Here is a 25,730-nt window from a genome sequence, read left to right as displayed (position 1 = left end):
ATGTGTTTGTGATTGTTGATGACTTCTCCAGGTATACCTGGACTTTGTTTTTGGGATCCAAAGATGAAACCTTTTATGTTTTCTGTGTATTTATAAGAATGATTCAACAAAAGCTAGGATGTAATGTTTTAAGTATAAGAACTGGCCATGGAACTGAATTTGAAAACTCAAAATTCCTTGAGTTCTGTGGCTCACATGGCATTGACCATAATCTCTCTGCACCTAGAACTCCACAACAAAATGGGATTGTAGAAAGAAAGAATATATCCTTAAAAGACATGGGAAGGACCATGTTGATTGCCAGTAGACTCCCTAAGAATTTCTGGGCAGAGGCAATCAATTCTGCTTGTTACCTACTAAATAGATGTATGGTCAGACTCATTCTTGGGAAAACTCCCTATGAGTTACTTCGAGGAAGAAAACCCAACATCACTCACCTGAGAGCCTTTGGGTGTAAATGTTTTGTACATAATAATGGGAAAGGATCTCTAGGTAAGTTTGATGACATAAGTGATGAGGGAATTTTCTTTGGTTACTCTCCACATAGTAAGGCCTATAAGGTTTTTAATAAAAGAAATATGTGTGTGGAATAAAATATTCATATTATTTTTGATGAATCTAACAATTTGGCTGAGAAAGGTCTGCAGGATAAAGATTATGACATACGATTCACTGGTGATGGAGATACAAAGGAATCTGATGAAGATGGATCTGAAAAACACAAGGAAATTGACAATGATCATGAGGAACAAGAAGAAGAAAGAACTACTCTAAATTTTGACTAGACTAATGAAGCCACACCTACTGAACATGATCATATGGGTCACTCCTGGGGTGAATCTTCTCTAGGTATATAGATCATACCATGGAAGCATCAAAGCTCACATACTCTTGAGAATATCATCTCTGATCCAAATGTAGGGGTGCAAACCAGGTCTTCTCTAAGAAATCTATGTGCTCTCATAGCATTCCTCTCACAAGTTGAACCTAAGACCATCAAAGAAGCTCTAAAGGATCCAGACTGGATCATAGCCACGCAAGAGGAGCTAAATCAGTTTGAGAGAAGCAAGGTCTGGCATCTGGTGTAGAAACCCAAGAACATAACTGTCATAGGTACCAGATGGGTGTTCATAAACAAGTTGGATGAATAAATAAATATCACAAAGAACAAGGCTGGAGTGGTGGTTCAGGGATACAATCAAGAGAAAGGCATTGGCTATGATGAGACATTTGCACCTTTAGCTAGAATGGAGGCTATAAGAATGCTGATAACCTTTGCTACCCACATGGAGTTCACTTTATACCAGATGAATGTAAAGAGTGCCTTTTTGAATGGTTACCTGAAGGAGGAAGTGTTTGTCAAACAACCTCCTGGATTTGAAAGTGAAGAATTTCCTGACTATATGTTCAAACTGGATAAAGCTCTTTATGGACTGAAACATGCTCCAAGAGCTTGGTATGAAAGGCTCTCAAAACTCCTCTTAGCCAACAACTTTGTAAGAGGAAAGGTAGACAACACTCTATTTCTAAGGAGCAGATGGAAGAATATTCTGATTGTGCAAGTGTATGTGGATGACATTATCTTTGGGGCCACCAATAAAGCAATGTGCAAGGAATTTGCTGAGATGATGGGAAATGAGTTCGAAATGAGCATGATGGGTGAATTTGGGACTGAAAATCAAGCAAACACCTATTGGAACCATGATACATCAGCAGAAATATATTAAAGAATTACTGAAAAAGTTCAACATGGACTCCTCTAAGTCTGTTGATACCCCTATTTCCATTGCAACAAAGCTGGACCTTGATGAAGAAGGGAAAAGTGTGGAACAGAAGCTATATAGAGGAATGATTGGGTCATTGTTGTACCTCATAGCAAGCAGGTCTGATATAGTGTTTAGTGTGGGATTGTGTGCAAGATTTAAGAAAAATCCCAAGGAATCTCACATGTAGGTTGTCAAAAGGATACTAAGATATCTCAAGGGGACCCCTGACCTCTATCTATGGTATTCTAGAGGGTACAGCTTTGATCTAGTTGGTTATGCTGATGCTGACTATGCAGGTTTTCATGTTTGCAGGAAAAGCACCTCAGGAACAGATCATTTTCTAGGTTCTTGTCTGGTGTCTTGGGGAACCAAGAAGCAAAACTCAGTGGCCTTATCTATAGTTGAGGCTGAATATGTGGCTGCAACATCCTGCTATGCTCAGCTACTATGGATAAGACAACAGCTAAGGGACTATGGTATATTTGTTGATTGTGTTCTCATTTTCTGTGATAACACCAGTTCCATAAACATTGCTAAAAATCCATGTCAGCACAAGAAAACCAAGCACATTGATATTAGACATCACTTTCTCAGAGACAGTGTTGAAAAAGGGAATATCTCAATTAACTTTTGTAAAACTGAAGATCAAATTGCTGATATTTTAACTAAAACTCTAAGTAGGGATCACTTTTAAAGGAATAGACTAGAACTAGGTCTAATCAACTCATCCCACTAAGTTGACTCCCAGTGATTGGTTAGAAAATACATAATAAGATGTACATAATTAAGTACAATGTGTTTGATTCAGCTTTGTGCTTGTATTAAGCTCACATACTTACTTAGAAAATATGGCCGATAACTATGTTGCATGATACTAATATGAAGTACTGAACTTTATTGCAAAAACGAATAAGGAGTTGCTAATGAGTTAGTTCTTTGACTCAGGTATGTGCCATATTGTCTTAAGTCTCTAGGACTTTATATTATAAAATTACTGCTATACTCAGACTTTTAATTTCGTTGGCATCACTTCTAATCGTCTTCTAGTCAAAGAGTAAGGGGGAATCATTATGCAATTAGAGACCAATTACTCCTGAAAACCTCACAGTTAAAGTAATTATTATAAGAGTCCAATTAGAACTCAAATTCAGTCACCTTCTCTCTTCTAGTCAAATCAGGAGTAATGCCTTTAAAAGGCTTTTATGATCATCTTTCCTAACCTCACTGTTTCGCTCAAACCCTAAGCAAGAATCGAAAGCAATTATCAAGAACTAACCCTCTCTTTCTCTTCTTCAAGTCTCTCATCTTATCGTCATGCCTAACGCCAATCAAACACCCTCTAAGGCTAAATCATCAACCAAGGCTGAAGCAAAACCCAAAATCTTGAAGCCCAAATCGAAGAAAAATGCCAAGCCTTCAAGGTGCAAAAGGAGGCTTCTAATGGCCTTGATTTTAGTTGGACTAAGGATGAGGAAGATGATGAAGGTAAAAAAGAAGAAGAAGTTGTGAACAGTCATGAGGAACATGATACTCAAAATATAGCCAATGAAGAAGAAAAGAGTGAGAATAAGGGAGTATCTGGAGATGAGAAGGAGAGTGATACAGAGGATAAGACAGGTGAACAAGTTAATAATTCTACAGAAGAAGAAAATCAGAGTGAAGAAAAGGAGGTTTCTAAAAGTGAGGGTGAGGATCAAGAAAAGGTAAGTGAGAGTGAAGGAGTTGATGACGAGAGTGAGGAAGAAGAGGGGAATGTGAGTGAGGAATCTCAAGGTTCCATGACAATTAGAAACACTGTCATAGACCCTTCAGAAAAAATTGGTGAAGAGACAAGGGCTCAAGAACCTGGGTCTCTGTTAACTTTTTTCACTGGAGATGAAGAAGTTAGCAGTGATAAAGATGATATGCCACTATCTGAGGTAGGGAAGAAGTCCAGGAAGACCACTGTGAAAGCTGCAAAGTCAGCAGTATCAACAAGGAAATGAGTGGTTCCTCCTTCTAGAACTCCCCTCACAAGGAGTAAAAGAAAGGTTGTTGATGCACAAATCATGAAGGAGTCCAGAAGTGCAAAGAAGCCAAAGAAGAAGATTTCAATTGTGGAACCTGTTGTTGAGGTGGATGGAGAAGATGAATCCGAATCTGCCTTGCCAGCAAAGTCTGCTACACTAAAGAAAAGGGGAGCCAAAGTCACCAAACCTGCTACCTCTTCTGCAAGGGCCAGTAGGGGTAGACAAGAAAGAATGTGCCAGCTGCAGTTGATTGACTCACAGAGTTCAGGAATAGAAAAGTGCTAAATGGGAAGATTCTTGTGAACACTGATGAGAAGGGGATGGCTCAACTAGTTGAGAAACTTGAGCTACAGGGATGGAAGCATATGTTTGTCAAAACTTTCCACCCAGTATGTGTTCCTGATGTCGTGGAGTTCTATACAAATTTCACATTTTATGGGAAGGTAGTCAAGAGTAATGTAGGGGGCTTTGACATGGAGTTTGATACTGAGGAGTTGGGGCTGCTTCTGAATATCCCTTCTTTGGGATTTGATAATTACTTGAAGAAGAAGTGGCCAGCCATAGACAATGATGCTGACATTGGCATTGTGGTCACCAGGAAGTTCTTCCAAAAGTTTGAACTAGATGTTCCCCAGAAAGTTTACAAGACAGATATGACTCCCTTTCACAAGCTACTATTTCAGTTTGTCAACTCCTGCATTCTTCAGTGGTCTAAAAGAAGGCATGAAGCTACTCTGCTAGACATAGCTGTGATGGAACTGCTTGACACGGGTCGACTTATCAATCTTCCTAGCCTGATGATTCAGCACATGGCAAGAGCTGCAGATACTTCCAAACCAAAGCATGTTATGCCATATGGTTTCATGTTGACTGAGTTATTTGACAAGATCAACATTGCCTTACTTGAGCTTAATTTTGAAACCACAATGATATTTTGGATGGTGTTACCCTCAAGCAGTGTGGCTATGAGGAGATCAAGGCTAGAGGACCCATGGGATCAGCAAGAGGTTGAAGTTGACTGTTAAATTGAATGCCAAGCTTCGTGAAGACAATAATGAGCTGAGAAAGGAAACAAAGCAACTCATGGAAGAGCTAAGAAGAGTCAGGGAGTCCCATGCTCAACAGATTGCTACCCTTGTGAAAGCTTTGACCCCCTCTGCTTCTCACCCTTGAACATGGTCCTTCCTAGTGTCCTTAGTTCTTTTGCTATTCTAGTGATGCCTTATCTTTTGTTCCTTTTGTCTTAGTCTGAGTACTTTGCAGTATGCTTAGTTTATTTTGTTTTAATGATAAAGAGAAGGCCCTGGGCTTCTTTTGGAACTACTTAATGTCTCATATTGCTCTGCTTTACTGCTTTGTACTCTATTGGATCAGCCGCCTCATTTATTTGCCGTTTCTTATGCTTGTGTTGTCGCCTGTTTGGCCTTGAATCTTACATTATCTGTACTTAGTGTCTAACATTTTTTTTTTGTGTTTTTGATGATGCCAAAAGGGATAAGATAAGGTTGGAAGTTGGTTGGAAGTTGTTGTGAACATATATGTCTATCAATAGTGCATGTTGTAATTATCTGGTTCTTTGAGGTGATTATGTGGTTCTGTTGTGCACAAAGTTTGGCATCATTAAAAAAAGAGAATTTGTTGAATATTAAAGTTTTGATGATTGACAAAGTATGACTAAATGTTCAAAGAACCAGGTCCTCAACGTAGCTGCTTAACTGTTCTAAAGAACCTGCTCCTCGGGAGAAAGAATCAGCTAGTGATACTTGTATGTCTCCACAAGACAATAAGTTTATCTCAAAGTTACCCAGGTCCGAGTTTGGTGGACGATGGCTACTATAAGTGATAAAGGTCGTTGCTCAAATAGATATGGATAATTCAGTCAAAGATTAAAGTCCCAAAGCTTGTGGAATCCTTGGAACGGTAGGAGTCCTATCAAAGAGGAAGCTGACTTTGAATAGGACTCCTAGAAGATCTCAAGTCGTGTTTAAATAGGATTGACTTTGGACTTCTAAACTATCCTTTTGCACATCATTTAAGAGTCATAAGTTGTTCACTTGTGTTGAGTACTTGCATTGTATTCTTCCCAAGTCAGTCTAGTGAATGTGTTTTAGGTAATTGAATTGTAATCAAGTGTCATAAACAATCAGTGAGTTAGAGTTAGTATTTTGCTTTACAAGTTAGAGTAACTTGTGAATCAAATAGGAGTAGTTGAAGTATTGAAGAGTATTTAATTAGAGTCCTATAATTGATACATTTTGGCTCAGTGTTTTAGTGGAGTTGGAACTGAAAATCCTACATGGTAGATCGTGATTTTTGCACCTTTTGAGTCGGGTGATTTTCCACATAAAAATCGATGTGTTCATTTTATTGCTTGTTTACTTTACGCTTAAGGAACACGGTAAAGAACCATAATTCATATGGACACTCAAACTAACAGTTAGCTTAGAGTCGAATAAAAGACATTACGACCATGTGCATATGGACGAATTTTTATATAGAAAAAAATTCATTAAAAAGGGCGCTATTTCACCAAAACAAAATTAGAAATAAGAAATCATAAAAGAACAAATAATCTAGTTGTCACCATAATTCCATATCTCAATCATTGATCAGCCATGAAAGAAGAATTCGATGAGAAGAGGTTGTCTGTGGTCAAATATTTTTGTGCCACACAAATTTTGTGTAACAAAGTGTTTACCAAATAAATGGATAGAGTTGAATTTATACGCGGTTCCGAAGATATGTGGTACGACTTAATACAGAACGCTAAGATAAAATAAAAGGATGAATATAGGTTGGAGAAAACGTAATCCAGGCAAGTCAATTATGAACAGTGAATTTAGGATTTTACAATATAGAATCAATGTCCGAAACTAGAAAGATCACTCTTTTCTCATAGAGGAAATAATACAGTTTGTGACAGTCTAAGTCCCCAAAAAAGGATGTCCTCTAAGAATGATAAACAAGCCCTTTTATAGTGAAGGGGTTTGGCTACAAGTATAATAAAATAAACATTCAGTGGGAGACCCATGATAAATCAGCTTTTTCATAAATTCGGCCAAGATTCCCTCTAGTGGGATTACAACGGCTTTTGTCTGCGAGCTCGATCTTGCTTAGAATCCTCGATTTTGGTTCGAGCTTGATTTCAGCTCGAACTCGTGATCTTGGTTCGAGCCCTATCCCGGTTCAAACCCTCGGATGGATTCCAGGTCGATGTAAGTTGGTTTTTGGATTATCAGCACGATAGATCTACCCGTGCCATGGTTCGATTCTTGTTCGAGTTTGATTATGATATCGATCTCAACACAGACCGGCCTCCCCGGGCTCTAGGTTAGTTCGTGCCCCCCTTCAGGATCTTACTTCGATATACCACCCTCCGAACCGTACCGGTCATGCCAAGGCTGAAATCTATTTCGACCGTATACAGATAGTCCCCTCGTTTCTGAGAAAGAAATATGACGAGAAACGATATGATTTTCAACGGCTCGATCGGATTATATCTTGTTGATTCCATCAAGTTCGACCATGACGCACATGATGGTTGTCCTGTCGGTTTAGTCTTTCAAGGCATTTAATGCATGTCAGGCGGTGGTCGGCCACTGCTGATAATGAACCGCCGTCGCTTTGAACCTATAAATAATTCTCACCTTTACCTTTTACCATTTTGCATCTTCTATCTTCTAAAATTTCTCAATTTCTTCTTTATACTCTCCAGCCTACCAAAAAAGCTGTGATTTCTTTCCGAAAAGACCCCTCAATTCTACCAAATCTCTATCACTTTCTTCTACTCCTTATTTTTGAATTCAAAAATGGCGAAAACATCGCAAACTGTTCCTCAGAAAGAGAAACCTTCATCTTCACATTGTGTCGCCGATGAGACACCGGCGGAGCCACGGCCAGAGGAGTGTGTCCCCGAGGCGTGCGTCCTTACTTCAGATTTTAAAGTTGATAAAGGTTCATCGGTCCCTGGCCGGTGTGAGCCGGTATCGAGATACATGTGTTCGATCACTGAGAAGCACCTAGATTTGTTAAAGAAGGACTGTAATTGGGGGAAAAAGAAGTGATAATACCTACCCCTGACGAAGACATCACTTCTCACGTGAAAGGGTTTTTGAACATATATAATTACCCTTTCACTTTGGGTCCCCTCGATTCCGTCGTTATCGACTTCTGTCGACAGTATCAGGTAACCTTGGGCCAGGTCCATCCTTCTTTATGGTGGATCGTTATTCTGATTCGATATTTCGTGAGCAAAATCGAGGGGATGTCGTTCACCCTCGATCATCTTATCCGGTTGTACCGTCCCCGACCTTTTCGGGGAGGGTTAATAAAACTCCAGCGTCGAGCTACCAAGACTTTGTTCTCAAGTATTGACGAGGACAGGGACCGGGGTTGGATGAGCAGGTTCGTTCGAGTAAGGACTTCGGACCTGATCTTGACTGAAAAGATGCCCTTTCCCGAGGAGTGGAATTTGAAACGTAAGTGTGATTTTGCTGTTGCTTCTATTTTGTTCTTTCATTTGTTCTCTTATCGACACTTATCTTTTCGTGATGTAGCGATTCCCTTGATGCCCAGAGCGGTTCCCGACCTCAAGAATTGGGTACGGGATCTTGTTTCGACTTTCACATACGTAGAACGCTCATGGCGTGATTTGTCTAAGGGTCGGTAGGAGGCCAAAAATCACGGTAAGCTCATTTCTCGGACTCTGACGAGGCATTTCTCGATATTTTTTATAAGGTTTCCCATATGCAGGTTTGGTTAAGGACGCGGTCTTGAGACCTCTGTCTAATGAGGAGGATGTCTCGACCTTCGTTCCCAAGCCGGTGAAGGAAAATAAAAGGAAGAGAGCTTCGTTGCCCGACTATCCAAAACCGAAGAAAAGGACGGCTCGTAAGCCGAACAAGAATGTTATTCCTTTGACCATAGAATCGGTTTTGCGCCTTAGGGATGAAGAAGAAGAAGAGGAAGAGGATAATGAGTCCACGCTGGCGGTCCGGACGAAGAGAGCCACCGATGCTTCAATGCCGGCTGGATCGATGATTCCCCATGGGGCTCCGTCTCGAACTGAAAATATACCGGAGAGAGGTTCTGGTAGAGTCCCTGAACTATCGGATGTCGAAGATGCCTCTCATCGGAATCAGCCGGCAGGTGTTACACTCGAAGAGCCCTTCGAACCCCTCCAAGCCGAGGGGAATGCTCCGAGCGAGTCACTCGGGGCAGCAGCGATCGAGGACTCACCTACCTTTCCCGCTTTTTCCGCAGGGGTGATTCGGGAAGCTCAAGGTCTGGGGGCCCTCGATCTAGGTAGGCCTCACGATGAAGAGGATCCATTTCGTGACCTGTTTACTGGTATCGAGGATGTTGCCGATGCTGGTGATGATTCGGATCTTTTTCACGGTTTGCGGCAGGCTTTATGTTCGTCTTTCGTTAACTTTGCTTCTTGTTCCTTCGTAGGCTGCGGCGGTCCATCGAGAACAATGTTCTCATTCCCAGAATGAGCTGCATCGATACGCGGCCGACCTGAAACGTGCTACCGATGAGAGGAACTCTCTCAAACTTTCCTTAGGGCAGAGAAAGGAAGAAATAAAAGATCCCCGGGCCGAGCTGGCCAAGGCTTATCGAGACCAGGATGATTTGTCTGAGCAGGTAATGATGCTTTTGAAAACCTATGGGTTTGATACCAGAACGGTAGCTAACATTTTGGTCTCACAGCTGCAGCAAAAAATCGAGATGATAGGGAAGCTGCGTGAGGAGGTCGATGTGATAAGGATGGAATCCTTGCGGTGGAAAGAAGGTATGGACCGCTTTGCTGCAGAAAAAGAGACTGCTCGAGCCCAGTTATCATCGTTTGAAACCCAACTTCAGAAAATGAAGGAAAAAGGCCTGGTTCAAGCAAGAAATATTGAGGAGCTCGAGGCTCGGTTGGCCTCAGTACTCGCCAAGGCCGAGTCCGATGCTAAAAAGGCAAAGACTTATGCGGATGCGCTCGTGGCTGTCTATCGAGCAGATGCTGAAGCTACCCAAGTTCAGGCAAGAGAGGCAGCCGAATCTGCCAATGGTCGGGTGCATTGGGTCGCCGAACTTGCTAAGTACCGATCCAGGAGAGAAACTCTCGAGGAGATTCATGCTCGTGGCTTCGATCTCACGGAAGAGATAAAAAGGGCAAAAGAACTCGAAGCTAATGCTGAAGCTCTGGTTTCCAATGATGATGACGACGACGATGGGAGTAAAAGCGGATCCGAGAACGGGGGGAACCTGATAAAGAAGAGACCGTTCCCGTAAATTTTTTTTTTTTTTGTTGTAGCCACCTATGTAGATAAATTTTGTGTATAGGAATATCTCTATGTATTAAACCACCTAATCAAACTTGAAACTCGTGGTCTCTGCAACCGAGCGAGCGTTTATTCAAACTTGGGGCGATGTAGCCCTTTAGACTTATTAATTGTCAACGATTCGATTTTGAAGAGAATATAGCCCGTGGGCGTGACGGTCGAGCGAGTGTTTGCTTGTGCTCGAATTGATGTGGCCCGTAGGCTATTTGGTCGAAATGAGAGTTTGCTCAAACTCAAAATAAAAAATAGACCGTAGGCTTGATCGAGTGAATGATTCGAACTTGAATTAATGCAGCCCGTAAGCTATTTGGTGGAGTGAGTATTTGCTCGAACTCGAAATGAAAAAATAGCCCGTAGGTCTGGTCGAGTGAATGATTCGAACTCGAATTGATGCAGCCCGTAGGCTATTTGGTTGAGTGAGTGTTTGCTCGAACTCGAAATAAAAAATAGCCCGTAAGCCTGGTCGAGTGAATGATTCGAACTCGAACTGATGCAGCCCGTAGGCTATTTGGTCGCGTGAGTGTTTTTTCTCGAACTCGAAATGAGAAATAGCCCATAGGCCTGGTCGAATGAATGATTCGAACTCGAATTGATGCAGCCCGTAGGCTATTTGGTCGAGTGAGTGTGTGCTCGAACTCGAAATGAGAAATAGCCCATAGGCCTGGTCGAGTGAATGATTCGAACTCGAATTGATGCAGCCCGTAGGCTTAATTGGCCGAGTGAGTGTTCGCTCGAACTCGAAATGAGAAAATAGCTCGTAGGCTTAATGGTCGCATTATATCTTAATTCTTCGCATGTTATTACACGCCCGGGTTCGGGCCAATTTATACGAGCATGGCTCACTTCGACCATTTGGCTCTTTACAGTTTTCCTATTGTGACCCTGTTGCGATGAAGTAACTCTCTTACGGGGCCTCGGATATCATTATAAATGTTGCACGACCAGTGGTTGCCTCATTAAAAACTTTGCCGAAAAATCCATTTGGGATAAAACCGGTACAAGGAAAAAAGAGTGCAACGCGTGTTTTCTGATGAGAGATCCGTCCCTTGTTCGGACTTCTGCGGGGTTCAGTTTTGAGATATAAACGAATATGGAAAGGTTGTACCTTAACAGTAGTACCGTTTTAGATGTGATACATTCCAGTTGCTTGATAACTGTTTGCCGTTTATAACGCCGATCCTGTACGACCCCTTTTCGATGTCCTAGAGTACCTGATATGGTCCTTCCCAATTCGGTCCTAGCTTCCCTTCATTCAGATTCCGGGTATTGATGGTAATTTTTCTCAACACTAAGTCCCCAGGCTTGAAATGGCGGAGCTTGGTTCTTCGATTATAATACCTTTCGATTCGCTGCTTTTGGGCGGCCATTCGGACGAGGGAAGTTTCTCGTCTTTCATCCGATAGTTCGAGGCTTGTGTTCATAGCCTCGTTATTTGATTCTTCCGTCGAGAATTGAAATCTGGCACTGGGTTCACCAACCTCGACTGGTATCAATGCTTCGGATCCATATACTAAGGAGAACGGGGTCGCCCCCGTACTGGATTTTGATGTTGTCCGATATGCCCAAAGAACTTCGGGTAGGATTTCTCTCCATTTCCTTTAGCATCATTCAATCTCTTCTTTAAGTTTTGAATGACGGTTTTATTCATTGATTCGGCCTGCCCGTTCCCACTGGGGTGGTACGGCGTCGACAGTATCCTTCTTATCTTGTGGTCTTCGAGGAATCTTGTTACTTTGCCGCCGATGAATTGCTTTCCATTGTCACATACTATTTTGGCGGGTATGCCGAACCGGCATATGATATGATCCCAAATAAAGTCTATAACTTCTTTCTCTCTTATTTTCTCGAACGCCTGTGCTTCAACCCATTTAGAAAAATAGTCAGTCATAAACAAAATGAATTCGGCTTTACCTGGGGTCGATGGCAGAGGGCCGACGATATCCATTCCCCATTTCATGAAAGGCCACGGGGATAGGACCGAGTGGAGTTGTTCTCCGGGATGGTGGATCATTGGTGCGAACCTTTGACATTTATCACATTTACGAACGAATTCCTTCGTATCTTTGCCCATATCGATCCAATAATATCCTGCTCTGATTATTTTTTGGGCTAATGTGTCGGCTCTAGAGTGATTCCCGCAAGTACCCTCATGCACTTCCCGTAGGACATAATCGACATCCCCCGGACCCAAGCATAGCGCCAATGGTCCGTCGAACGTTCTTCGGTACAGTGTTCTATCTGAAGCCAGAGTGAACTGAGCAGCCTTGGTCCGCAGGGTTCTGGAGTCTTTAGGGTCCAATGGGAGTTTTTCGTTTTTCAAATATTCGATATACTTGTTTCTCCAATCCCAGGTTAAGCTTGTAGAATTTATTTCGGCATGTCCTTCTTCGATTACCGATCTCGAAAGTTGAACTACATTCCCCGGGCCCGTATTATCTACCTCGACTGATGACCCCAAATTCGCCAGTGTGTCGGCCTCATTATTCTGTTCCCATGGCACATGTCGTAAAGTCCATTGTTTGAAATGGCGCAAAGTGATAAGCAGTTTATCTAAATATCTCTGCATTCTACCTTCTCGAACTTCGAAAGTTTTGTTTACTTGACTTACCACCAGCAAGGAGTCGCAGTTGGCTTCAATCATTTTTGCTCCCAAATTTCTAGCTAGCTCGAGACCTGCAATCATGGCTTCGTACTCGGCCTCGTTGTTAGTCAACCTGATAGTTTTAATAGATTGTCTAATAATGCCGCCCGTGGGTGGTTTCAAAACTATGCCCAGCCCGGACCCCTTTACGTTTGAAGCCCCATCTGTAAAAAGGATCCATACCCCCGATGATGTACCTGATTTCAACAGTTCTTTTTCGGCTTCGGGTACGAGGGCTGGTGTGAAATCGGCCACGAAGTCTGCTAGGACTTGAGACTTGATGGTCGTGCGGGGTCGATATTCTATATCGTACCCACTGAGTTCGACGGCCCATTTGGCCAGTCGGCCTGATAACTCGGGTTTGTGCAAAATATTACGAAGCGGGTAAGTAGACAATACGCATATGGGGTGACATTGGAAGTATGGCCTTAACTTCCTTGAGGCGCTTATCAGTGCAAGCGCCAACCTTTCTAGGAGCGGATATCTAGTTTTCGCCTCTCCTAAGGTTCGACTTGTATAATAAACTGGGAATTGCGTACCTTGATCTTCTCGAACTAGGGCACCGCTTACGGCGACTTCCGATACTGCCAAGTACAAATAAAGTTTCTCATCGATTTTTGGAGTGTGAAGCAGTGGTGCGCTTGATAGATATCGTTTTAGTCCTTCTAATGCTTGTTGGCACTCCGGGGTCCAAGAAAAATCGTTCTTCTTCTTGAGTAGAGAAAAAAAATTATGACTCCGATCGGACGATCTCGATATGAATCGGCTCAAGGCGGCGATCCGACCTGTTAGTCTTTGCACGGCCTTCACGCTGTCTACGACGGTGATGTCTTTGACAGCCCTGATTTTATCGGGGTTAATCTCTATTCCCCGATGTGATACCATGAAGCCGAGGAACTTGCCCGAACCGACCCCGAAGGCACATTTTTCGAGGTTGAGCTTTATTTTGTATTTTCTCAGAATCTTGAACGTTTCCTGCAAATGAATTAAATAGTCCTCTGCGCGCAGGGATTTGACTAACATGTCATCAATATAAACCTCCATTGATTTTTCTATTTGTTCTTCAAACATTTTATTCACTAGGCGTTGGTAAGTGGCCCCTGCGTTTTTTAGCCCGAAGGGCATTACATTATAACAATACGTTCCATATTTGGTGACAAATGAGGTTTTTTCCTGGTCCTCCGGGTTCATCTGTATTTGATTATACCCGGAATAGGCATCGAGAAAAGTGAGGATCTCGTGGCCGGCCGTGGCATCGATCATGCGATCGATGTTGGGCAACGGAAAAGAATCTTTGGGGCACGCTTTGTTCAAATCCTTATAGTCCAAGCACATTCTAAGTTTGTCCCCTTTTTTAGGGACTACAACTACGTTGGCTAACCATTCGGGGTATTTTACCTCCTGAATGGACCCTATTTTGAGAAGTTTGGTTACCTCGTCCTTTATGAAGGCGTTCTTTCTATCGGACAGGGGTCTTCTTTTTTGCTTCACCGGTCTGAACCTATGATCCAAACTTAGCTGATGCGTCGTTATGTCCGGCGGGATCCCTGTTATATCTAAATGGGACCAGGCGAAACAATCGATGTTATTGATAAGAAATTGAACAAGTTTCTTCCTGAGTTCAGGGCTCAACCCCGTCCCCAAGTATACCTTTTTCTCGGGTCGGCGCTCGATTAATATGACTTGCTCTAGCTCCTCGATCGTCGATTTTGTGGCATCGTAGTCATCGGGAATTACGAAAGATCGAGGTACCCTTTAGTCCCCCTCCTCTTTGACTTTCTGATTGTCTGGCTGGGTTGAAGTCGCTGTCTGTGATTGCTATTTGGTGTCCCGTTCTTCTTCCGGGCCCGATCCTTTTATCGGCGAAAGTGAGGACATTGGTTTGGCTTCGTCGACGGCGAACATTTCTTTTGCGGCTGGTTGCTCTCCGTATACCGTTTTGACATCTCCCAATGCCAGAAATTTGAGGACCTGGTGTAGGGTCGAAGGCATGGCTCTCATGTTGTGGATCCATGGCCTTCCGAAAAGGGCGTTATACCTCATATCGCCTTCGATCACGTGAAACTTTGTTTCTTGGACAGTTCCGGCCACGTTTATTGGTAAGGCTATCTCCCCTTTGGTGGTTTCGCATGCCATATTGAACCCGTTCAGGACCAGAGTTGCAGGTACGATCTGATCCTGCAGGGCGAGCTGCTCTACTACCTTTAATCGGATGATATTGGTCGAGCTACCTGGATCGATCAACACATGCTTAATTTTAGTTTTATTTACTAGTACGGATATTACCAGTGCGTCGTTGTGAGGTTGGATGACCCCCTCTGCATCTTCATCACCGAAGGACAAAGTCCCCATGGGTGCGTAATCTTGAGTCCGAGATCGCTTTTCCCTCACCATCGATGTTTTTGTGCGCTTAAGCATCGGTCCTCGGGGGGTATCGGTGCCGCCGATGATTATGTGGATAACGTGTTGTGGTTCTTCTTGCTCGTTCTGCTTGCTGAAATCCCTACTTCTAAAATGGCTTTTTGCCCTATCACTCAGAAACTCCCGAAAATGCCCTTTGTTAAATAGGCGAGCTATTTCCTCTCTTAGTTGCTTGCAATCTTCCGTTCTGTGGCCATGGGTACCATGATATTCGCACGTTTGGTTGGGATTTCTCCGGGCAGGATTGGTTTGCATTGGTCGAGGCCATTTAGTGTCTTCGATGCGTCCGATGGCCGACACGAGAGCGGATGCGCCAATGCTAAAGTTATATTCTGATAATCGAGGTGCTTCTATAGGCTCGGCATATTTTTCGAAGCCGTTCTTACTCATAAGCCCACGAGAATTTTGTGCCCGATCAATTCTTTGACTGTTCCGAACTGCGCTGCGTGTTGAACCATTATTTACTCGATCGGTGACGTACGGTCGATATCGGTCTCTGTCTTTGTTTGACCTTTGCTCTCTGTCGATCTGCTTTTGATTAATAACTGCCCTGTTTTGATGAACAGGTCCGTACGGGGTCCTCGACTGATCATCCTCGACCCTAATTTTCGATTGATATCGGTTGTGCACATCTGCCCAAGTTACCGCCAGATACTCGATCAAATTTTGCTTCAGCCGATGTGATGCTGTCGAACTTAGCTCGTTCAACCCTTGGGTGAAAGCTTGTACGGCCCAGTCGTCGGTGACCGGGGGTAATTTCATGCGTTTCATTTGAAATTGGGATACGAATTCCCTTAGCATCTCTCCCTGCCTTTGCTTTTCTTTGAAGAGGTCTGATTTTCTCGTTGCAACCTTTATGGCTCCAGCATGCGCTTTTACGAACGAATCTGCTAACATGGCAAAAGAATCGATGGAATTTGGTGGTAAATTGTGGTACCAAATCACAGCTCCTTTCGAGAGGATCTCCCCGAACCTTTTCAATAGCACGGATTCGATCTCATCATCTTCCAAATCGTTGCCTTTTATGGCACACGTGTAAGAGGTGACATGTTCGTTAGGATCGGTCGTACCGTTATATTTGGGAATTTCGGGCATACGAAACTTTTTGGGGATTGGCTTCGGTGCCGCACTCGATGGAAAAGGCTTTTGTGTGAATTTTTTTGAATCAAGCCCTTTTACCATTGGTGGAGCCCCCGGGATTTGATCGACCCTGGCATTATACGTTTCCACCCTCTTGTCGTTAGCTTCGACTCGTTTTGTGAGTTCCTCGAGCAATTTAGTAATTCCGGGAGTAGTCCCCGATTCATGCTCGTTAGATTTTACTATGGCAGGCTCTGTTCTGGGGGTGACCTCTCAAAGTAACCCCTGCCGGATCTCTCGAAGTGGATTGGAAACCGGCCTGCTTTGTGCTTGAGTTTGGCTCTGTAGCCGAGCTATCGCTAATTGCTGGGATTGCAACATCTCGAAGATCATGCGTAAGCTGGCCCTGATCTCCTCTGGGTTTGGGGTGTCTTGGGATATGGATCGAGCACCGCCCTGAATGCTTCTTTCCGGTTCGGAACGCTGGTTTGCTTCCAAAGCAATTTATGAATTGACATCTAGTGGTATTTCGGCTCGAATCTCGGGTAGTGCCAAGTTGTTGGTTTCATCTTGAAGGCCAGCTTCATAATCGGTCGATGAAGTCATTCGGTCGGTGGCTATTCGTAGTCGAACCTGAATTGAAGGTGTTTTCGGAAATAAGTGACCACTGTTATCCTCGATCTCACGGTGGGCGCCAAACTGTTTACCCAATAAATGGATAGAGTTGAATTTATACGCGGTTCCGAAGATATGTGGTACGACTTAATACAGAACGCTAAGATAAAATAAAAGGATGAATATAGGTTGGAGAAAACGTAATCCAGGCAAGTCAATTATGAACAGTGAATTTAGGATTTTACAAAATAGAATCAATGTCCGAAACTAGAAAGATCACTCTTTTCTCATAGAGAAAATAATACAGTTTGTGACAGTCTAAGTCTCCAAAAAAGGATGCCCTCTAAGAATGATAAACAAGCCCTTTTATAGTGAAGGGGTTTGGCTACAAGTATAATAAAATAAACATTCAGTGGGAGACCCATGATAAATCAGCTTTTCCATAATTTCGGCCAAGATTTCCTCTAGTGGGATTACAACGGCTTTTGTCTGCGAGCTCGATCTTGCTTAGAATCCTCGATTTTGGTTCGAGCTTGATTTCGGCTCGAACTCGTGATCTTGGTTCGAGCCCGATCCCGGTTCGAGCCCTCGGATGGATTCCAGGTCGATGTAGGTTGGTTTTTGGATTATCAGCACGATAGATCTACCCGCGCCATGGTTCGATTCTTGTTCGAGTTTGATTATGATATCGATCTCAACACGGACCGGCCTCCCCGGACTCTAGGTTAGTTCGTGCCCCCCTTCGGGATCTAACTTCGATATACCACCCTCCGAACCGTACCGGTCATGCCAAGGCTGAAATCCATTTCGACCGTATACACAAAGCTCAAACGAAAAGATGATGAATTAGTTTACGAAACCCCCAGCTCTATGTAACCATCATTCATAGCTTATCGCACCAGCCACAAGGTCTGGAAAAAACGCGTGAGAATATCATTACGACTAGCAAGCAAGAAAGACCATGCACAAACTACCATAATGGACATGTTGAAGAGCAAAGTTGAAACGACTAGAGGAATTCCAGAAACTGAAATTGATCGAGTAGGTTATAAGAACATTTACTCAACAAAATCTTAGTTAAAGCTTTTCTTAAGCATAACAGAAATAATCTGCGATTATTTGTTCCCAAAAATAGATACAGCACAAGAGGTAATCCAAAGCTAATAATAACGGAAATTCTGGAATACAAGATTATCAAATAACAAACAGGAAACCATAATCAGCCTGTTAAATTACAGGACTATGCGCAATTCCTTAAAGATTACAATGTGCTCTGAAACAAGAACTGCTACGACAAGCTTTCGTCTTTCATAGGAATGTGAGTTAGTTCGTAGCGAAACTAAGTAGGTGAATTTATAAATACAATTTATCTCAAACCTAAAAGATATAGATCACTAGGTAATTTCAAGCATAGCACAAGTATCGTACAGACATCATGATGAAGCAACACACCTTCCGATTGTTACATTGTACATCAACATTACAGGAACATTTATGCAAATTCCTGCAAAGTGAGAGGACGTTAGGTCAACACAAAAAATTGAGACGCATGACCCAACAATCAGGTAAAAGAAGACAATCATCCTATGTTATGAAAAGCCAAATTAGGAACCAAAACCAAATGAGTGCTAAAGAGTGCTGGAAAAAAAAACAAGGACACAGCTCTAGCACAGACACAAACTGGGTCATGGTACATTGCACCATGTTTTGAGAAAGTATCCAAACAGAATCTTATTAAGAAGATAGTTGATAATCCTGTGGAACTTCTCCTAGAGGAACCTTGATTATTCAATATTTGAATTTAGACCAGCAATGCATAGCTCCCACATTGGATTAAAGTTTATTCTTTATTGAAACTTTATCGAAATAATGCATGGTAACCTATGAGAGCAGAATAGTAAAATTTGTAGTGCAGGCACTTACAAGCACATACTTCCCTCGACAATACTAATCTTCACTGTGTTCCTTGCAACAAAAACTCTCAATACTCATCTCTGGATAAGCATTTCTACTGGCAACTGCATGCTTGCGTTCGTTGGCAAAACTAATCAGCCAACTAAAAGCTAAGAATCAATAATACTGCTCACACATCCTTCAGTTTACATATGCTCATGACGTCACAACAAATACTTGCTACAGAGCAATATCAAGAAGCACATCTCTTGCGGCATAGAGGTCATTTACTTTAGTAAAGTTTGTTCCCACAACATTAGTCACCAATGGTGGCCCTGGCTGCAACTTTCCATCACTGGAAGGCAGAAATGTTTTTTCTAGACCATGTGAATATACAGCTTCAGCAGGATTCTCCGCTCTAGTTGCATTTATTTTACTCTCAGTCAAGGGGAATCCAAAGATCCTGCAACTGGTTTTACACATGGAAACTAAGTTTTGAGACGACTGAGTCCCAAGAGAAAGATATGACATTCCTGTTTGCTTTTGCTCCTTTAAGAAACTAAAAGAACTGATTCCTTGAGTGTCTCCCTTCCTACTGATGTCCTCAGCATGTGAGCCAGATGCAAGATGCCTACTACAGCTCTCAGACATATCAAAAGCCTGGGTAGCAGTCTCAAGCTTCCCATGTTTATGATTGAACATAGCCTGGAACTTTGACGCTGGAGACCTGGGATGCTGAAAGCTGAGCACAGAAGGTGGTGATGATGCCGGGACAAGAGTACTTGGATTGCAATGACTGCGATTACCCTGATTTGGAGCAGACCACCTGCTCACGTGGTTTGGAACCTGAATACCGACGATAATACCAGTTCTACTTTTTTCCTGCATTAGGCTACCAGCATGACCTCTCCCATAAGGAGGGGTTGAAAAAGTTTCTTGACCTTGCAAGACCTTATTGAATCGAGAAGAATCACTAAAGCCAATGCTTTCAGGGGACTTGTCAGTGTCACCAAGCAGGGTTCTGATGCTGTTTCCCAATCTAGATGCCCCAGAACTAGGAAAACCAGGAAAGCATCTTATCCCCGCTGTACGAGGACTGTGAGCATCAAAACCGCCATAAGGAGAATTAATCCCCAAAATTTCTTGACCTTGCAAGACCTTCTGGAACCTAGAAGATTCCCCAAAGTCTGATACTGCAATCCCATCTGTAAGACGTGAAGGTAAAGACTACTTACTTCCAATGGAGAAGCATCATGGTACTAGATAAAAGCGGGAATGAGATGTGCGTGTGGGACTCCATATACATATATGTTGTGTTTGGACATGCGTGAGAGTGGGGGGGGGGAGTGAGTGGGCGAAGCGAAACCTCTAGGAATTGGAAAATCGGCCTTCGTAATTGGAAAGCCAACCCTGGTCCTCTTCGCAGAAGGCATCACCAAGCTGCTGGATACAGGAGCCGAACCAGATGGCTCAATTTCCCACGGTGAAACCCTATTATGCCGAGAAACATCAAGATCATCCCACCTGACCTGAGATAGCCATTGTAACACATTTAGTCAGCAGCAAAACAATACTCCCAGGGACATGAGAAAGAGAACTGTGCACATGTCCACTAATTCAACAATTTGTTTGGTCAAAAACAGATGGAGGTATCATTAGCTAACTTAAGAAGGAAAAAGAAAGCTAGAACAGACACATTAGATTCCCAGGGGAGAAATATACACACATATGAGGGACCTCCATAAATTGAAGACCGAACTTACAAAAACTATTGCGGTTTACTGTTTGCCCGAATATGTAATAATTTTTTTTGGTAGTCTTAATAAGGTTTCGTGATTTATTCATAATCATTCCACCAAACACTTCAAATGGTAAGGAAATTATTAAGTTGCAGAAATTGCTAACACTAGTGAATATATTTACTTACAAATTGCTAACTCTAGTCTCCAGACAATCACAACAAATTCCAGAGTCATAAACATATCTTCCCCTTCATTTATTATTTTCATTAATTTTGATAAATCTGAGTATTCATTGATCATATACCAAGATGGTGTCAAGCATTCATTTAATCTTTAGGTATAAAGAGAAAAATTACTGTGCAAACACGATAAATGACTAGGGTTAGTAATTCACATACTGTTTGCATACTTTTAACACTGCCGTGCTGCGTTATTAATGATGTAATCTCGATTCACCTCAAAAACACACACGCACACACACAAAAAAAAGAACTAGAGTCAAACAGCAAAAAAAAACAAGTTAAGCATGTCATCAAAGGAAAGAATGGACTGCACATGTTGCCTCTTGGGATATTATTGTTCCTATACAACTCAATGTTCCTGACCCAGGGAGCCTAGAATACAAAAAAATATATGCTGAATATTCTTATTTCCATTTAAAGCTTTATAGATATGTGATTAAGCAGAAACATGTAACACATGCAAGGGTGCCTATTTAGTTAAAACCAAGGAACAGTGTGCAAAATGCAGTATCGGCCCCCATCCCTAGGACCATTAAACCTGAGTGGGAAAAAAATTTCCTCCTATATTTTCGATTAATAAACCATATGTTAAGTGGAGTATATAGGTTAAGCTTTATGCCATCAGAACACAAGAAGTGCAGGACATGTAGCATACCAATAGGCACCTCCATTTAGAACCAGGCCAGCGAACTGGATCTACATCGCTGACTCCTACAACAAGTCCAGTGAACCTGATACATGCTCATCAGATATTGAAATAACAAGTTTTGACCAATGAAAGTGTAAACAACCTCCTTTTGATCCAAGTCAAAAGCGCAAAAAGAAGAATAAAAGTATAGACTAACCTTTGTTCAGCTGCATCTTCTGTTTCGACACGCATCTTAAATCTCATTCCAGCTGAAAAGGGATGTGCAAGAGTCTTTGAGAATTTGTGGTAAGGTATAATGAAGCCTGATGAGCTAGCCCTGAAATATACAGATTCACAGGTACTAAGGAAAAATGGCAGAGACGGACAAGTAGATTCTAGGATAGAAAATTAATATTTATTAAGTGTAAACCCAAAGTCTACCCTGTTAGAAACGTACTTTATTCGGAAATCTAACCAATTTACTATTTAAGCGGAATGCTACATTGGTTTCATAGGACTTAAAATTAAGTTAATAACTAGCTCGAACTATTTTTATAAGTATAAACAGCTCAATCTTTAATGTTGTGTTAACAGAAATCTTTTGTACATTGGCCAGCTAAGCCACTGCTTTGCATTTTAGAGACAACTTCCATTATTACCGAAGTTGTAAACGAGCAGAATCAAGTGCACTCAAATAGCAGTAGATGAGCTCCCACAGCTAAGACAGCACTTTCATCATATAAAAATATCATGTCCGTATTGTTACACTTTACTATTCCACTCAAATCATTTGTCTCCAGACGAAAACCTGGATTTGCATTGCTTACAAACTGCACTCTAGCTTACTAAATAAAGAAAATTTACATGGTATGAAAGAGAAAGTAAAACGGAAGATAATGGAAAATATTGCATTTGAAAATCAAGGTTTTAATTTTCAGTAAATACGTATACACAAGCAGCTGAAAGGAACAGGATATGAAGTCATCACATGCATACCTAAAATTAATAAAACTTCTGAAATAAGATAGTGTTGGAATAACATTGCTAGGATTTTCTTTCAGATATTGAATACCTCGGGTTATAACAGATGCTGAAGGCATTTGTGCTAGATATGGCATTAACCACATCTACAATACCACTGACATTCAACAGTTGGCTATAGGCAGCTAGATAATTTGAACATGTTTTAGCTTGGGCAGCTCGTCTCACTCCTAGCCTAAGTTCTCCATCAGCAGTCCTGCAAAAATGATGGGAACATGAGAAAGAAAACAACATAATGCAGAATACCTTCCAGATTTAGCAGTTCGCACCTTAAGAAAAGCACAGCGTCACCAGAAACAAGCTTCTTCTTGTTTACAAACGCACTCCATCCTGTAGTGAGCAGATGCCTTCGTGGCTGACCTGCAATTTGAAGAAGTTCAATAAAGCCACCCAGAGCATTTTTTCAATCAATAAGAATCCAAAGAATAGCAGTCTGTTGTACCGCGATAGATATGCCGAAATTTCCACTCGATACCATGTAGATCTTTGGCTACCAGCTCCTGTGAGGGCCTCTGTTGTCTGTAATCCTGTAGTAATAACAATGTGCTCATGTAAGTCAGATAAACTCACACAAATACATCAAAACACTCTCATCTACTGTTTACAAATGAAGTTAGTTTAAAGAAAGCTTTACCAATGGAGGAAAGCAATCTTCTGCAGCCCGGCGAGGGACAGAAAAACCGCCATGAGTGCTGGTATCCGAAGCAGTGAGAGTCTTGCAGAACATGTGTGGTGTTGTTGATTTTCCAGCACCTTCTATTTCCTCCTCTTCAGTATCTGCATCAATGTCTCCATCCCTCCATTTCTGCTCAATCTGCTAATGAAATGAAAATGCTACAATGAACTCGATTGAAAAAGAAAAAAAAAAACTAGAGTTTCAGATTATTGTATTCATGTTTAATACTATCATATACAAGCATCTTCAATAAACCCTTACTTTATGAAGAAGAACTCTACCTAACTCTCAAGAAGATTGAAACATCCAAGTTAATGATAATATCAACTTCTGAAAAACCACATATTTACCACCTCATTCTCTTCTTTTTCTGGTTGAATAAAGCTCCAATTTTGGCTATCAAACAACAATGTTAAAAAACAGAGTAAAATAACCCAGACAATGCCTATATTAACCAAGCTTTACCGAAAGGAACTAAATTCAAGCAGCTAGTATAACACATTCAAATCAGAAAACAATTGAAGAGCATTATACCTGATTGTCTGGAACCAGTGAGACTTGTGCATAGACCTCATCACTCGCCGCATCAGCCTGTAATTAATTGAGCACACAAATGGGAATCAAATGCCAGATAACTAACAAATATTCAAAACTTTATACAATTAACAGTATGAAGAGTAAATATACAAGCAAATATATAACAATACATTAAAAAATTTCAACAAAATTGACAGTAAGCATAGGGAAAGTAAACTAACTCGTAGCTTCACGTCTACGACGCGACAAAAAACGTGAGGAGGGAGGTTATAGGCTATGGGCGGGTACTCAGAGAGATGTTCCAAGTGACCTTGAGGTAGGTACACAACAGCACTTCCTTTCTTTGGCAGAGAAATCAACGGTCCAGCACACGCATGCCACAGCTCCATACACACCGATGCCACTGCCGGCAGAGATGACGACGTCAAATCCGAATTTCCGGACGCGGTCGACGATGACGCTGGTGACACCGGCACCGTCGTTTCTTCTCCGACGACATCGTTGTCCACAGTATTTAGATCAATAAGTCCACACATCATCTTCAAACCCTAAGATTAAACACACAGAAATTCGTGAAATTCCACACAACTACCAAACATATATATCACATAAACATATGTGTATGTGTATGTGTGTGTGTGTTAATAAATGAATATATAAACAGAGTAATTAACACAGAGAGAGTACCTTTTGCTAGTTCAACTGCGCACTCACCGCATTGCATAAAGAAGATGACTCTGTCTTTCTCTTTCTATCTCTTTATTTACTTTCTCTCTCTAAAAAGTAAAATGCTTTTTTCTACATATCAAATCACACTTTATGTGAGTGTCCTTACACAGCTTACAGTATATCGAAGTGTATATCTCCTAGATACAAATAAACAACATAACATAAATATATATAGATACAGAAAAAGTTGTACGTATAGATGAACCTGCAAATTGCAGCAGCTGCGAGAGCAGCGCTGCAACTGCTGGGTAGAGGGGGCAATAACCAGGTGAGGGGGTTGGGTGGGGGAATGGACGAACAGTAGAAGTCTATAATTAGATATGTCCATATGTATGTATATCCTCTAGATACAGTATGATTTGTAGGTATATATTTATATTGTATGTATATAATAATAATCATAGAGATAGTGACTGGTCACTCTGAGGGGGGTGTGGGGTAAAGGGAATAGTACAAAATGACGGGTGGAATGTATGAAAGACTCCCTGTATTTTCGGGGGATGTCTATTGTGTCCCCTTCTTAATCTACAAATCTCTACCATGTCCCTTTGCATTATTAAATTTTTAGTTACAAATTTGACTCTACGTCTCCAGACACAAATATTTAATCTTTTCTTTTTTGGTTTTAACAAAAGAAGCAATAATTTTGGTGCTTTTATATTTTGAAAGATTAAGAGCAATAAATTAAGTCAATTGGATATTTTATTGTGACTCAAGACAAATAGAATGAGTTACTTATGTAAGATTTAGAAACTTCCCAAGCAGAATGTTCCTTGTTCGATGTGCATCTCGTATTAAACTATAAGTATGTTTTGCAACAGGGTTAAAATGCATGACAACGAAGGTTTTAGTGATTAACGTGTCAAAACAGAGGTTTTAGTTTAATACGAGATGCAAATTTAAGATTTTAAACCAGCACATGTAAGGTATTATGCAACCACTACTATTTTTTGTAACAATGAGTTCAATTTTCTCTGTGTCTACATCCATCCCTAAATTATAGACCTGTAAAAATACTGGCTTGATAAAAAAATAGTGAGAAAAGTTATAGTACTTATTTAAATATTAACTTGACAAAGACCCAAAAAAAAAAGTGTCTTTGTATTATAATACATTTCTAACGGACTCAAACTGTAATGTTGTAAATCTACAATTAAATATTAAAAAGATATATCGTTGTTGTTTGGGGCCTGTCGGGGTAGAAGAGTTCTTCATCAAAAAATTATATTGTGTATGTTAGATTAAAAAAATTATGTCTATATTAGATCTTTAATCTCTTTGACTTATTTGCATATTTATTTTTTATTTTTTAATTCTCTTATTAAAAATTATGCCTCGCTACCATTTGTTGTGGGGTAAAATTACCTAGAGTAACATG

The 25,730-nt window shown here is 41.4% G+C and overlaps 2 protein-coding genes across 4 annotated transcripts; one reads left to right on the top strand and one right to left on the bottom strand.

The window, feature by feature from the left end:
* The first annotated feature begins 368 nt into the window (after positions 1-368).
* On the top strand, positions 369-785 carry LOC138905014 (uncharacterized). The gene is made up of 2 exons (XM_070193518.1): positions 369-560; positions 648-785. The coding sequence occupies exons 1-2, from the start codon at positions 369-371 to the stop codon at positions 783-785; spliced, it is 330 nt and encodes a 109-aa protein (XP_070049619.1).
* Positions 786-18,014: 17,229 nt separating this feature from the next.
* Positions 18,015-24,648, bottom strand: LOC104087259 (auxin response factor 3). Of its 3 annotated transcripts, none has more exons than XR_011413959.1 (12): positions 24,311-24,648; positions 23,845-24,171; positions 23,621-23,677; positions 23,045-23,227; positions 22,853-22,937; positions 22,680-22,770; positions 22,442-22,606; positions 21,587-21,706; positions 21,397-21,472; positions 20,124-20,286; positions 18,788-19,962; positions 18,015-18,368 (listed from the first exon to the last, which is right to left on the bottom strand). XR_011413959.1 is itself a non-coding variant. In XM_009591673.4 (11 exons), exons 2-11 carry the CDS (start codon positions 24,160-24,162, stop codon positions 18,998-19,000), a joined length of 2,223 nt encoding a protein of 740 aa, XP_009589968.1. In that variant the 5' UTR covers positions 24,163-24,171; positions 24,311-24,648; the 3' UTR covers positions 18,693-18,997. The 3 variants fall into 3 exon arrangements, 1 of the variants encoding a protein (XP_009589968.1); XR_011413960.1 differs by having other exon boundaries at positions 23,045-23,224; positions 24,311-24,646; XM_009591673.4 differs by lacking the exon at positions 18,015-18,368 and having other exon boundaries at positions 18,693-19,962.
* Positions 24,649-25,730: the final 1,082 nt, after the last annotated feature.

Source organism: Nicotiana tomentosiformis, chromosome 2 (genome assembly GCF_000390325.3).
Source record: "Nicotiana tomentosiformis chromosome 2, ASM39032v3, whole genome shotgun sequence".
NCBI classification, from domain to species: Eukaryota; Viridiplantae; Streptophyta; class Magnoliopsida; order Solanales; family Solanaceae; genus Nicotiana; species Nicotiana tomentosiformis.
Note: the sequence above shows the minus strand (reverse complement) of the source record. Positions and strands in the feature narration are given on the sequence as shown.